General features: G+C 45.7%; 1 protein-coding gene across 2 annotated transcripts; it reads left to right on the plus strand.

Annotated features, from left to right (window-relative positions):
- Positions 1-1,560: 1,560 nt before the first annotated feature.
- On the plus strand, positions 1,561-11,964 carry DUSP26 (dual specificity phosphatase 26). Of its 2 annotated transcripts, none has more exons than XM_048511959.1 (4): positions 1,561-1,745; positions 8,023-8,293; positions 9,860-10,074; positions 11,289-11,964. In XM_048511959.1, exons 1-4 carry the CDS (start codon positions 1,580-1,582, stop codon positions 11,411-11,413), a joined length of 777 nt encoding a protein of 258 aa, XP_048367916.1. In that variant the 5' UTR covers positions 1,561-1,579; the 3' UTR covers positions 11,414-11,964. The 2 variants fall into 2 exon arrangements, with proteins under 2 accessions (XP_048367916.1, XP_048367917.1); XM_048511960.1 differs by having other exon boundaries at positions 1,619-1,745; positions 8,019-8,293.
- The last annotated feature ends 309 nt before the right edge of the window (positions 11,965-12,273 follow it).

Below are 12,273 nucleotides of genomic sequence, written 5' to 3' on the forward strand. Positions count from 1 at the left end.
GGAACACAACAGCCAAATAACTAAACAAACCATGACTAGGTCTAAGCAAGACTTACTCCAGTTACGGTCACAAGACTTGAACTTCTCCTTGACAGCCTTCGGAAGTTGTCTCTAAAGCACTTGGTGCAAAGTCATCAGGAGGGCCAGGGCAGTGTTGTTGTCTCACTTTCTGATCACTGTGGCTCAGGCTCTTTCCGCACATGCAGAATAATGCACTTTCAAACTGCTTTCAATGGTCTTTGAAGCTGTGCGGAACAGCAAAATCCACTTGCAAACAGTTGTGAAAGTGGTTTGAACGCGCATTATTCTGCGTGTGCGGAAGGGGCCTCAGTTTATCCTGTGTGCCAAAAGAAATGGTAGTGCTTGTGAATGATGTCTCCTGAATGGATCTTGAGTATCAGGAAATTGCTTTGGTGAGGTACACCTCAGGGCTTGGGAGAGATGAGTACCATGACCCCAGATGAAGAGAAGGGCCTAGCATATCTGTGTGAAAAAGAAAACAGTATTTTGATGATGCAAAGAGATACAGAAGAGACAGACACTGGTAGTTGATTGAATGACCTTGGAATTGAAGGATCTCTCTGTCTCTCAGGATTTGATGTAGAGAAGCAAAACTGCTGTCCTATGGGAGTGCTTACCTTTATTATATTGTGGGGAACTGTGAATTTGGTAATGTTCCTTTATTGTACTATATACTTATTTAAATATGATCCCTTGAGGTGAAAGCTTTTGCTTCGGTTTCATTTTTCACTTGTTGCTTGCTGGCTCTGGCTGGTTATGGCCTAGCTGACCCCAGACCAGGCGTCACCTTTGTTTCAAATTTCTACAGCATTTTGGGACCAGGAATTATTACAATCTATATTTGAAAATAAAACTAACAATAGAAAAATTCCATAGGTCGCCTGTGCTCTTTCTCCATCAAAGGGAATCAATCCAGGTAAGCATCAGCCCCAGTAACTTCCCGCAGCTTGACAAGTGGGTGGCACACAACAATATGCTTCTAGAAAGTTCCTTCAACAGAAGGATTTGAGTACTCTGACTTTTCCGCCATGCCGTAAGACAGTGATGGGGAGGGGCTGTATGAAGTACACATGGTGTCCCTTTGTTTCTCCAAAAGAAATACTGAGGCATTGTTACCTAGATAATCAAGCAGAAATGTGAAAGCTCTTTCTCACACACTCACAAGAGAGTGGTATTTAAAAGCCACTGTCTTACCTCATCTCATTTAAAAAAAACTGAGTAAAAAAACCTCTTTGGATGAATGCAACAGCTGAGGGCTAACTAAAAAATCATTTTCAGGCCACATTTGGCCTGAGGACTACAAATTAGCCATTCCTGGTTTAGAGAATGAACTGTACTTATTGGAACAAATGCACATACGGGAGGAATTGGGTAGTTACCCTTGTAAACCAAGCCGCAACAGCGTGCACGCTAGCACGTCTCTGTTGTGCATGGCACATTCATGTGCTGTGCATTTACACATACCTGACTGCCTGTCTTTTTCTTGATCCTTTACTCTTGCCTGTTCATAGTCTGGTAGAAACAGATCTGCCCCTGGACATGCCAAGGCTTAAAATAGATGTTGAGAGAACAGCCCGTGTTTTTCCCCCCTCCTTCAGCAGCAACAGCGTCAGCAGCAACAGCAGCTGGGAGACAGAGAGAAAGAGGGAGAGGGAGAGATGGCCGCCTAGATCTTACTACCAGTCTCCCTTCCTTTCAGCTGAGAAATCACAGCTTTGACAAAGGTACAGTAATCGGGCTAGGCTCTTTTGCTTCCTGCCTCTCTGTGTCTATCCACACAATGTGTGGGCTGAGAGTTGGGCAGAGCTATGCCTGTCTTACCTCTGAAGCAGCCAGGAGAAGTACCTGCCAGCCCTAGATGGTGTTTTCTGTTTGTCAGGTGTCTGTAGTAAAACTCTGGCAGAATCAATGCTTGCGGGAGGGAGGTCTGATATTTTGGGACCTGGAAGGCGACAGCAGCATGGACTGTTTGTTAACTTTATCCCAGCAGTGTTGTGAAAGGAGTGGGATAAGGGAGTGCTTCTGGGTGGGGTTTCTGCCTGCTCCATTTGAAGGAAATGCCCCTGATTGAGAAGGAAGGTTTCTAATTCCCACCCATTGTAGCCACACAGGACTGAATGGGCTGTCTTTCCCTCTGCAACATGTCAGAGGGCTCCTTGTTGTTGCAATATCTGTTGGGCCAAGAGCCAGCAGGATGAAACCAATAGATGTTTGGACTGAGGTCTATAAAGAAAGGTGATTGAACCCCACCGCGTTTCCAGGCTCGCTGGACAGCTTGAATAAGACACCACTGTTTGGAGTCCAGTCTTGCTTTCCCTAGCTGTAAAATGGGAAGAATGGTAACTCCATGTGGGCTGCTGTGAGGTCTGTAAAATGTGTTGTGCATGAGAAATGCTATGCAAAAGATTAATAGCAACTAGAAAGATGTACGGGTTGAGACGCGCCTTCCTTTTTTCGCTTGGCAATTGGGGGTGGGGAGGAGTAAGCAGGAAAAAGAGCAAATGGGAAGCTATCTATTTGGTTCTCTGCTAGGACATGAAAGAAGGAATTCACTGTGTGCAAGACCATGCAGGATTAAAAGAGCTCTTGCAGATATCCTGACCAGCAGGCGAATTGCATTCATGAACCCTCCTAGAACAGAATCCTCCAATGCTTAACTCTCATTATGCTAAAAGAACAATCCATTGGCATTCCTGCTAATGTGAAGGAAGGAAGGAAGGAAGGAAGGAAGGAAGGAAGGAAGGAAGGAAGGAAGGAAGGAAGGAAGGAAGGAAGGAAGGAAGGAAGGAAGGAAGGAAGGAAGGAAGGAAGGAAGGAAGGAAGGAAGGGGCTGAGCCAGAGGTGGGATCCAACCCGTTCTCACCACTTCTCTAGAAGTGGTTACTAATTTTTTTCTGAGTGCCGAGAAGGGGTTACTAAAGCAACCTCCCTGCCCAATAGGGACTGGAGGTGCGTGCGTGTGTGCGGCGGCGCCACTGTTTGAATCCCACCACCATCGGAACCTGTTATTAAAATTTTTGGATCCCACCACTGGGCTGAGCCCAGAGTTGACCAGGAACCTGGTCCACTAATCTGGCAGTTCTTAATTTAAATCTTGCCTCTGCCATGAAATCAAATTAGACAACCTCAGGCAAGACTTTTGATCTGAGCGTCAGCCCCCTCCAATCTGCAGGATGAGAAAAATAACATTGGTGTACAATGTTACAGTAATATAATGCAGGTGAAGTACTATGTAAGTGTGCTAGATATGGTTAGATATCCCTGGTCTTTGGGAAGAAAGAACTGAAAACTTCCATAAACACGTGCTCCTGAACTCTCCAGATCCATGAACTGGGAGAGGCCATTAGCATCTTACTTTTTTGGTCAGCATTCTCAAAGAACACTACCGCACGATTTGTTTGCATTGGACGACATATGGTATTTAAACTGGCAGACCAAGTCAAAGGTGTTTACTTAGAGATGAATGCCACAATGGGGCTTAATTGCTAGTGAGCATGTTTAGGACCACAGCCATAAGTCTAATTTTCATCTATATTGTATTGCATTTGAGGCAGCGAAGACTCCAATTGGCTGAGCTGGGGAGTTGGCACAGAACAGTTGTGAACATTCCAACAACTCAAATGTCGGGAATGTTTGCAGCCCGGCTTCTGCATTGTCAGAAGAGCTTTGTGCAAATGTCTGCAAGCACACTGCGCTGTGGGTCTACCAGCAAGCACATTAGAGTCTTTCCCTGATGAAGAGTTGTTGATGTTCCAGACATGTCAGGACAATTTTGTCACCCTGTCATTTGAAATAAACTTGCCAGGAGTTTTGTAGGCCTAACTTGCAGTGCTTTTCCACTGGTCCTTTCCCTTGTGATTAGGGTTTTAAGCTGAAGCTCGTGGAAAAGCAGGAGGTGACTGGTAGGAAAGGAAGGAAAGGGACAAAATGCTCTTCTGTCCCTCTTTAACGCTACTCCATCCGCTCGTCTGCAATTTTTCTGGATTCTCAATTGTTCTGCTGAAGTTCTGTCACATTATATTGATGGAAACTATTAGCAGAGTTCATTTTGAGCAATAAATGCAATCTGGAGATGTTAGTGATGAGTAGAGGGGTAGATGCACTGTGGATAGCGATCTCGCCAAAGCTCATAATTACCTACCTCATAATTGCCTACCTCATAATTCTTGGAAGAGTGCTTATCCAGGAAGGCATGTGTGTGTGTGCGTGTGTGCGTGCCTGCGTGCTTGTGTGTAAGTAAAGTGTCATCAAGTCACAGTTGACTTAGAGTGATCTCAGCAAGGGGCTTTCAAGACAAATGAGAAGCAAAAATGGTTTGCCACTGACTTTCTGTGCAGAGTTTTCCTCAGTGGTCTCCCATTCAAGTACCAACCTAGCTTAGTTTCTCAGTTCTGATGAAGGCAGACTATGCTATACTATCCCATATCCCAGCCTTCTCTTACTCAGGCAAGTCAACTGAGATTCCACCTATGCATCTACAAAGCATACGGGCTCACCCTGGCTGCTTTAAAGGCAGATAGTGCAAAAGTGTGCTCAATGGGAGAAAACTTCTGGTTGGACTGCTATACAAATTGCAGAAAACTGGAAGAGTTTCCCAGTGGGTGCTTTCAAGTACCACAGCTGGAGTTCCTTGAAGTCCTTTCAGTGCTGACTTGTGTTTGGCTTCAGGAAGATGCTTTGGGCTGCAGCACAGAGCAAAAGTCTGCAAGGACTCATCAATGCCAGGGGTTCTACTTTACCACCACACAGATTTACACTCTTCTGAGTCTACTGAAGTCAATGGATTTAGAAGGGTGTGATTTTGCTTGAAACTGCACTGTAAATAGCCGGAGGTACTTGACGGCTGCCTCCGAATGGCAAGTGACATCCCTGAATCCAGCTGAGGAGGGAAGCAAAGTTAGCTTCTGTTTTTTCTGCTGTTGATGTCCAGCCTCTCTATTAACCCCCAATATTGTCAGATCGGCTGCAACCTTCCCAGGAGACAGGCGTCTGGAGAAAATAGTCAGTATGCAGCAGCATAAATGAAAAAGAAAAAAAATAGAAATGCTCAAGGGACCCTTGGAGGCCGTGTAACCCCCATGCCCAGAATGGGTTGAACCAGTAAGGGGGTGGAGACTCAGAGCAGCAGAAAGGCTGCAGAGCTAGTTTGGAGGAGACAAGGCTACCAGACTCGGACCTTGGTTAAGCCAGTGGGGTTTTAAACACCTTGTTAAGGGACTTTAGCATTGTGGTTGTAATGGGTGAGAGTTCTCCTGGAAACCTTCATCATGTTGCATCCTGTTCATCAAGCCCTTGGAGTCTTCAGGAGCCAACCCACTTGCAAAGAAGAATTGGACTTGGCAGTATCAGTAGACTGTAACTAGAAGGACTTGAAATGCAACCTGAACAGGACCTTGAATTGTAATGTTAAATGTTGATGTTTAATGTTATTTGTAAAGAGAAGTAAACTGTTTTGTTTAAATTTGGTTCTTTGCAACTCCTTCCAAGTACTGCCCCACAGAACCCACAAGCTGAGGTTACAGCCGCACCTGCACATTGCTACTTCAGCAACCAGCAAAGGAACTGAGGTTCAAAAGAGATCAGACTGGACACTATCGGCCACCAGGTTATCCCAGTAACTAAATTACAGCCATGTTGGTACTCAGATCTGAATCAGGGTCATGTCAGGGAGAGGGGGGTTAACTCTTTCACCCCCATAGTTATGCAAATCAGAACTAGGCTCCAACAACACAGATACACGAGAATAAGAAAACCATCTTTTATTATTCCTTCAAAATGATAAGAACACCACCAGGCACTGGTTCTGACTAAAATTATTGGAGAAAAGAATGGAATGTGACGCATCCTGAGGGAAAGCCACGCCCTTCTTTATGATGGCTTTGTACATTCCAAGACATTGAAAAGAGACTCCAGAGTGATGTTCTAGTGAGTTCTGGTTGAGTTTATGCTCCAAAGTGGCCCCTTTGGCTGTAAAACCACTCAATCTCAGCAGCCTGGTAAGTCAGGAAGATGTCTGGTTGTTTCCTTCTTCTTGCCTCCTTACTTAAAATGCAGAGCTAGCCCATCCCATACAGCAAGAGTACAAGGGATTGTTTCTCCACATGTAAGGCCAGAAAGGCATCATGGGATGTTCTTCCTCCTCCCCTGGTCTGTGGCACTGTGCCCAAAGTTCCCAGCTCCTGCCAGTCATTTTTGTTACCATCCTAGCCTTGGCAGTCCCTGAACAGACATGATTGCGCTGGCAAACATTTATGAAGGAAGGCGGCAGCTGAGCTCCCTTTATCCCTGACTCGGTAGGTCAAAACAGATTGGCCTTTTCTCATTTGCTTATGTTAATTGACTGAAAATGACATACACACAAAAGGAGTTTATTGACAGCTAATTTGCAGCGAGGTGGTTTTGCTCTTTTGTTTTGTTTTTTAAAGGACAACCAGAAACATAGCCAAGATTACTCGCAGTCCAACGTGAAGCAAACCGTGAATAAGTAAACAGATAGGCTAAAAAGCAAAGAGTTCTGAAGGGCTCCGGACAAGTATTCTGCCTCCTGAGATGCCATATATTTCAGGGCTGGAGACTTTGTAAGGTTTTCAAGGCAAGAGATTTTCGGACATGGTTTGCCATTGCCTGCCTACAAATCAGGACCCTGGTATTCCTTGGAGGTCTCCCATCCAAATACTAGCCAGGATCAGGGTGAGAGTTTGTGATCAGTGTAGGATCACCCGGCAAGTTTCCATGGCACAAGTGGTCATCTAATCTATCTGTCGCTTTGACCATTGTACCGGATTGCTGTAAATGAAGCAACTTTGTCAGTGACCCGTTCAACAATGCTGTTTTTTTGTGTGTTTTCCTTATTTTCTAGTTTGTGGTAATTTTATTTAGTTACTTATGGACCACCTTTCTCACTGAGACTCAAGCTACATTACACAGTTTAAAGCAATGGATTAAGAACAGTAGAATATGTTTGGTCAACAGGGCTGTAAAGCTGGATTATAAAATTAGCCCCGAGAAAAACAGTCTAACACATACAACAACCTATCAAAGCTGGATCACAGAATTAGAGAACTGTTTGGAAAGAAGGGTCTTCATTTTTGTATTCAGTACAATGCCTACTTCAATAAAGGTGCCAGCTCAGAGTTCTGAACCTGAATATCCCAGGATAGTCCCTTCTTGACAGATCTTGGAAGTTAAACAGGGTTGGCCCTGGTTAATATTTGGATGGGAGACCAGAAAGTAAGTCTAGGGTTCTGACGCAAAATCAGGCAATTGCAAACCACCTCGGAACATCTCTTGCTTTAAAAACCACACAGGATCACCGTAAGTCAACTGTGACATGATGGTTTTAAAAAAATGTTATGTTTCATGGGCAGTGAGGATGTGATGCACAGCGTGCCTTGTTAAAATGGAGAGGCCACAAAACTCAAGACAACAATACACTGACTTCAGGAAAAAGCAGCTCATCCAGAAAAGTGGGTCATTGGCTGATATATCTAGCTTTTGCCATCCTGGTGGAAGGAATGAATGAACCCCAAGGGCTGTTTTGTGCAAGAAGATTTTCCCACATGGGCGCCTCTTTTGTATAGAAGAACTGTCTGCAGCTACACAGCAAAGTGTAACATGCTCATTATTTGGTGACATGTACATATAAATATTACAGCAGGAAGCAACAATTCTCTGCGTGTTCCAGCAGTCACGCAGCAAAAGAAATGTGTGTTCCATCGCCCCACTTTGCAATACGAATCTAATTGTCCTTCCTGGAAAAAAATAACTGTGTACAATAAACACTCGATACAAGTGAAGGGTTAAAGTTCTAGCAGTCCTTTAAGTGCCCTGAACCCACAGGGAGGTTCTGCGGTTTTGGTTTCCTTTTTCCATTACTTTGTTGTTACAGGATCAAAATATTTTTGATTTACTGTCTTGCTCCGTTTCAAAAAGGTACATAAGGGTAGCAGTTCTCGAAGGAAATGGGTTTCTCTTAACCCGGTCTCTGCTTCTTCCAGTTAGAACCGACCGTGGGTCGAAGTAGCAGCAGAAACACCGCCCCAGCCCAGCCCCAACAAGAGCACCGGGATGCGCCAGGGGGCTTGGCATCATCAATGGCCTTCGCGTCCCGGTTTTCCAGGAGTGGATCCAGGACTCCCAGCTGGAGGACTCATGACGACACAGTCAGCCACCCCACCCTCAGCGTCTTTGAGCTGGAGAGGTTGCTGTACACAGGAAAGACCGCCTGCAACCATGCCGATGAAGTTTGGCCAGGACTATACCTGGGAGATCAGTACGTAACAGCTTGGCAGTTGAATCTGGGCCTTACACAGTGGCTGCTGATAGGGTGGAAGGGTAACGATGCCATCACAGTAGTTGGGGAGATGAACCAAAGGTGAGGGTAAGAACAGAGGGAACTTGGCTGACAAGCACAGATAAGACATAAGGAGAGAATAAAGTATTGTTGAAGGCTTTCATGGCTGGAATCAACCCACTGTTGTGGGTTTTCTGGGCTGTGTGGTATTTTTTGCTCCTAATGTTTTGCCCCCATCTATGGCTGGCATCTTCAGAGCAGTGGTGGGATTCAGCAGGTTCGCACCACTTTGGCAGAACTGGTTGTTAAAATGGTGTTTGTAAACAACCAGTTGTTAAATTATTTGAATCCCACCACTGCTTCAGAGGCACCGGTATCATGTACCAGGACCATGGCCACACATCCTAGAAAACCCACAATAGCCAGAGACTAGGTAGTAGGGAGGTGGTCAGAGCGCACATTCGACTTGGCCTGTATATCATCCAAAGGGTAATTAAAAGTCAAGTTCCATTACAAATATGACAGCATGGCACCTGCTGACCCAAGCTAATGGCTAAACAGCAGCGCATAAGGAACAATCACAGTGGGGTGGATCCTACTCCTATCGAGCCACTTCACTGAGCAAAGTTTGTTTATTTAATGCATTGTTCACACCTCTCCTTTCCTTTTGGCTCGGGTCTGAAGTGTTCCTCCAATTTAAGTGGCTCTTCTGTTGGAGGAAGCCCCCTGAATAGTCCAGCTTAGGTTGAGCTCATCAGAGTTTGGAAGCTAAGCAAGATGGGCCACAGTCAGTACTTGGATGAAAGACCACTGAGGAAGACAGGAGTTACTACATGGAGAAAAGTATAGGCATACCACCTCTGCTTGTCTCTTGCCGGCAAAGCCCCGTGGGTGGGGTCTCCACGAGTCCTCTGCAATTCAGCAGTGCATTCTTCTTCTGTTGGAGGACAGCCACTTAAGTTGGAGGAAGCCTCCTTAGGCTGGAGGAAAGCTACTGGAAGGATGGTTGAATCCACCCCAGCATCAGCAACATGTTGTTTGAGTTAGCCAAGGGTGGAGGCAGATGTGGAATGAGCTGAAGCAGAGGCTGTGACTCAGACTCCAGAGTATGGTCTGAAAGCACCTGTGGTTGAAGTTATGAAAGTCTGGGTCTGGGCATTTCCTGGAGGGAAGAAGAGAAGTTGAGTTTGGATTTGTACTCTGCTTTTCTCAACCGTAAGGAGCCTTGAAGTAGCTTACAAACTCCTTCCCTTCCTCTCCCCACAACAGACATCTTGTGAGGTAGATGCGGCAGAGAGAGAGTTCTGAGAGAACTGTGACTAGTCCAAGGTCACCCAGCAGGCTTCATTGGAGGAGCGGGGAAACAAATCCAGTTCACCAGATAAGAGTTCAGTGCTCCTAACCACTACACCACGCTGGCTCTCTTGGAACCCTACAAACATCGTTTTGAATCCCACAATGGGAAAGAAACTAGATAATTCAGTCTGTTGGTATTAGGAAGCTTAAGTTAATGAAGTCACTTGCTTCGACCTCTTTCCCATGCAGAGATATAGCAGCCAACCGTCGTGAGCTGACACGCCTAGGCATCAACCATATCCTCAATGCTTCACACAGCAAGTGGCGGGGAGGCCCTGACTACTATGAGGGCATGGGCATCTGCTATCTGGGCATCGAGGCACACGACTCGCCCACCTTTGACATGAGCCCCTACTTTCAATCTGCAGCTGATTTCATCCGCCAGGCTCTGAGCAAGAGTGGAGGTGAGTGAGCGCAGGGTAAACCGGCTTTCCCCATCATCAGAGGATTCTTTCTGTTCAGACTAAGCAGTGGGTTATTCTGCACGTGCAGAATAATCCACTTTCAATGCACTTTGCAGCTGGATTTTACTGTGCGGAATAGCAAAATTCACTTGCAAACCATTGTGAAAGTGGCACATTAACAGCCCATCTCTTGAGTACATCCTGTAAGGTCCCTTCCGCACATGCAGAACAATGCACTTTCAATTCACTTTCACAAGTGTTTGCAAGTGAATTTTGCTGTTCCACACAGTAAAATCCAGCTGCAAAGTGCATTATTCTGCATGTGCGGAAGGGGCCTAAGAGGATGTCTTTTCTTACCCCATTGCTTCAACGGTTCCAGCTGCCTCACTGAATATTTGCATCTGGAAATGCAGGCTGGGCTTATAGGATTGCATCAACACACATTCATCATTTAATTCACGTCTTGACCATCTCTTCATCCAAAGTATGCTAAGCTCCAAACAAGCCTTCCTGCATGTCCTTGTGGCCAAAATACTTAGTTCTTTTTCCAAGGGATGAAAAATTGTTGGGATTTTTAAATGGTTGAAATAGGGTTGTTGTTGGCTTTAGAGGAGGATGCATGCATCCGGGATCAGGTGCACAACAACATCTTAAAGGCTTTGATACATCTGTTATTTTGTCTTTAAGCAACAGCAGTGGAGGATGGAGTGTATAAAACTGCAGAAATGCCACAGCATATGCTCCCTGGAGTTTGTCTGGAGATCATGCTTGAACGCTTCTTACACACACACTCACAGTGGTGGGATTCAGCCGGTTCGCACCACTTTGGCAGAACCGGTTGTTAAAATGGTGCTCGTAAACAACCAGTTGTTAAATTATTTGAATCCCACCACACGGGAATGTGCAATGATATTATATAGCCTGATCTTGGAAGCTAAGTTGGGTTGGTAGTTGGAATGGAGACTTCCAAGGAAGGGAGGCAGAGAGAGGCAGTGGCAAACCACCTTGACATAATCACTTGCTTGGAAAATTCGGCATAATCGCTTGCTTTGAAAACCCCACCAAGGGTTGCAATCCTGAATTCACACCTCTTTGGCATGCACGCCTCCTAAATTCTGCAGTAAGGCAGCCCTCCTCCTGATGTCCCTCTAACAATATTGACATTTGATACTGATTTTTTTTTTGCCAAACCCTGACCCCCTTTCTTCATGCAGGAAAGATCCTTGTTCACTGTGCCGTCGGGGTGAGCAGGTCAGCCACCCTGGTCCTCGCCTACCTCATGATTTGCCACCACATGACCCTGGTGGAGGCCATAAAGACCGTCAAGGACCACCGGTGAGGCACGCATCCCCAAATAGCTCTCTCTCTCTCTCTCTCTTTTGCTTTGTTGGCTGTGATGGACAACTCCCTCAGGTCAAAGTGAAGACCGTGAGTGGGTGGGTCATGGGGAAACCATGTGTGATCCAAATCTGTCGGTGGGTGTGAGGCATTTCTTACTGGGCCAGATTTCAGGTCCTGGTATCCCTGAGATTTCATGGATCCTGCCCTACAGAAGCCCAATTGTAAAGCTTCCCTGGCCTATAAGGCCACCTGCCTTTAATGTACCCAATCTTAGCTTCAGGTGTCACTAAGAGGTGCTAGCCAGCTCAGGTTTCTGAAGGTCTTTCTTCTTCCCCCTTTGCTGGCTTTGAGAATCCATGGAACGAGATTCTCCTAGGTGATGTCTCAACCTGAGACTGGGGCAGATTTAAGCTGCCTAAATTTTTTAGGAGCTCTATGTGACATGGCCTGTTGCTTCCTCCTGATTGCTTGTAACCTTTGTCAAAGAGTTTGGGTACCTTCCCCTCCCAATGTATTTTATCTATCAGAATAAAATCTTGCTGAGATAAATCATCTCAAAGAGTCTTTACTGTTTTTCGGAGGTGTAGAAAATGAAGACACAGACAAACTGATGTGATAACTTCAGGTGGCACACAGAAATATGGCTGATCTCCTGACTATATAGTTCAATTCCCCAGGAAGGGGGGGTGGCAATTTCAGGAGGTGGATTCTCTGACATCACATGCTGGCTGACTTTTCCAGGATCCATCCCTGAATCTCCAGGAATTTCCCTACCTGGAGTTGGCAACCCTAATGGTTAGCCAAGCATGACCTACAAACCAGCCAAAGACCAGGGGGACAGGAATATAGGGTGCACCA

This window comes from Sphaerodactylus townsendi, linkage group LG12 (assembly GCF_021028975.2).
Source record: "Sphaerodactylus townsendi isolate TG3544 linkage group LG12, MPM_Stown_v2.3, whole genome shotgun sequence".
Classification (NCBI taxonomy): Eukaryota; Metazoa; Chordata; class Lepidosauria; order Squamata; family Sphaerodactylidae; genus Sphaerodactylus; species Sphaerodactylus townsendi.

Bases quoted from the DNA above. Each gene is read 5' to 3' on its own strand.
- DUSP26 (XM_048511959.1), top strand. From the start codon at position 1,580: ATGTTGAGAGAACAGCCCGTGTTTTTCCCCCCTCCTTCAGCAGCAACA. The intron at 8,294-9,859 runs GTACGTAACAGC...TTTCCCATGCAG, and splicing joins GGACTATACCTGGGAGATCA to AGATATAGCAGCCAACCGTC. The intron at 10,075-11,288 runs GTGAGTGAGCGC...TTCTTCATGCAG, and splicing joins GGCTCTGAGCAAGAGTGGAG to GAAAGATCCTTGTTCACTGT.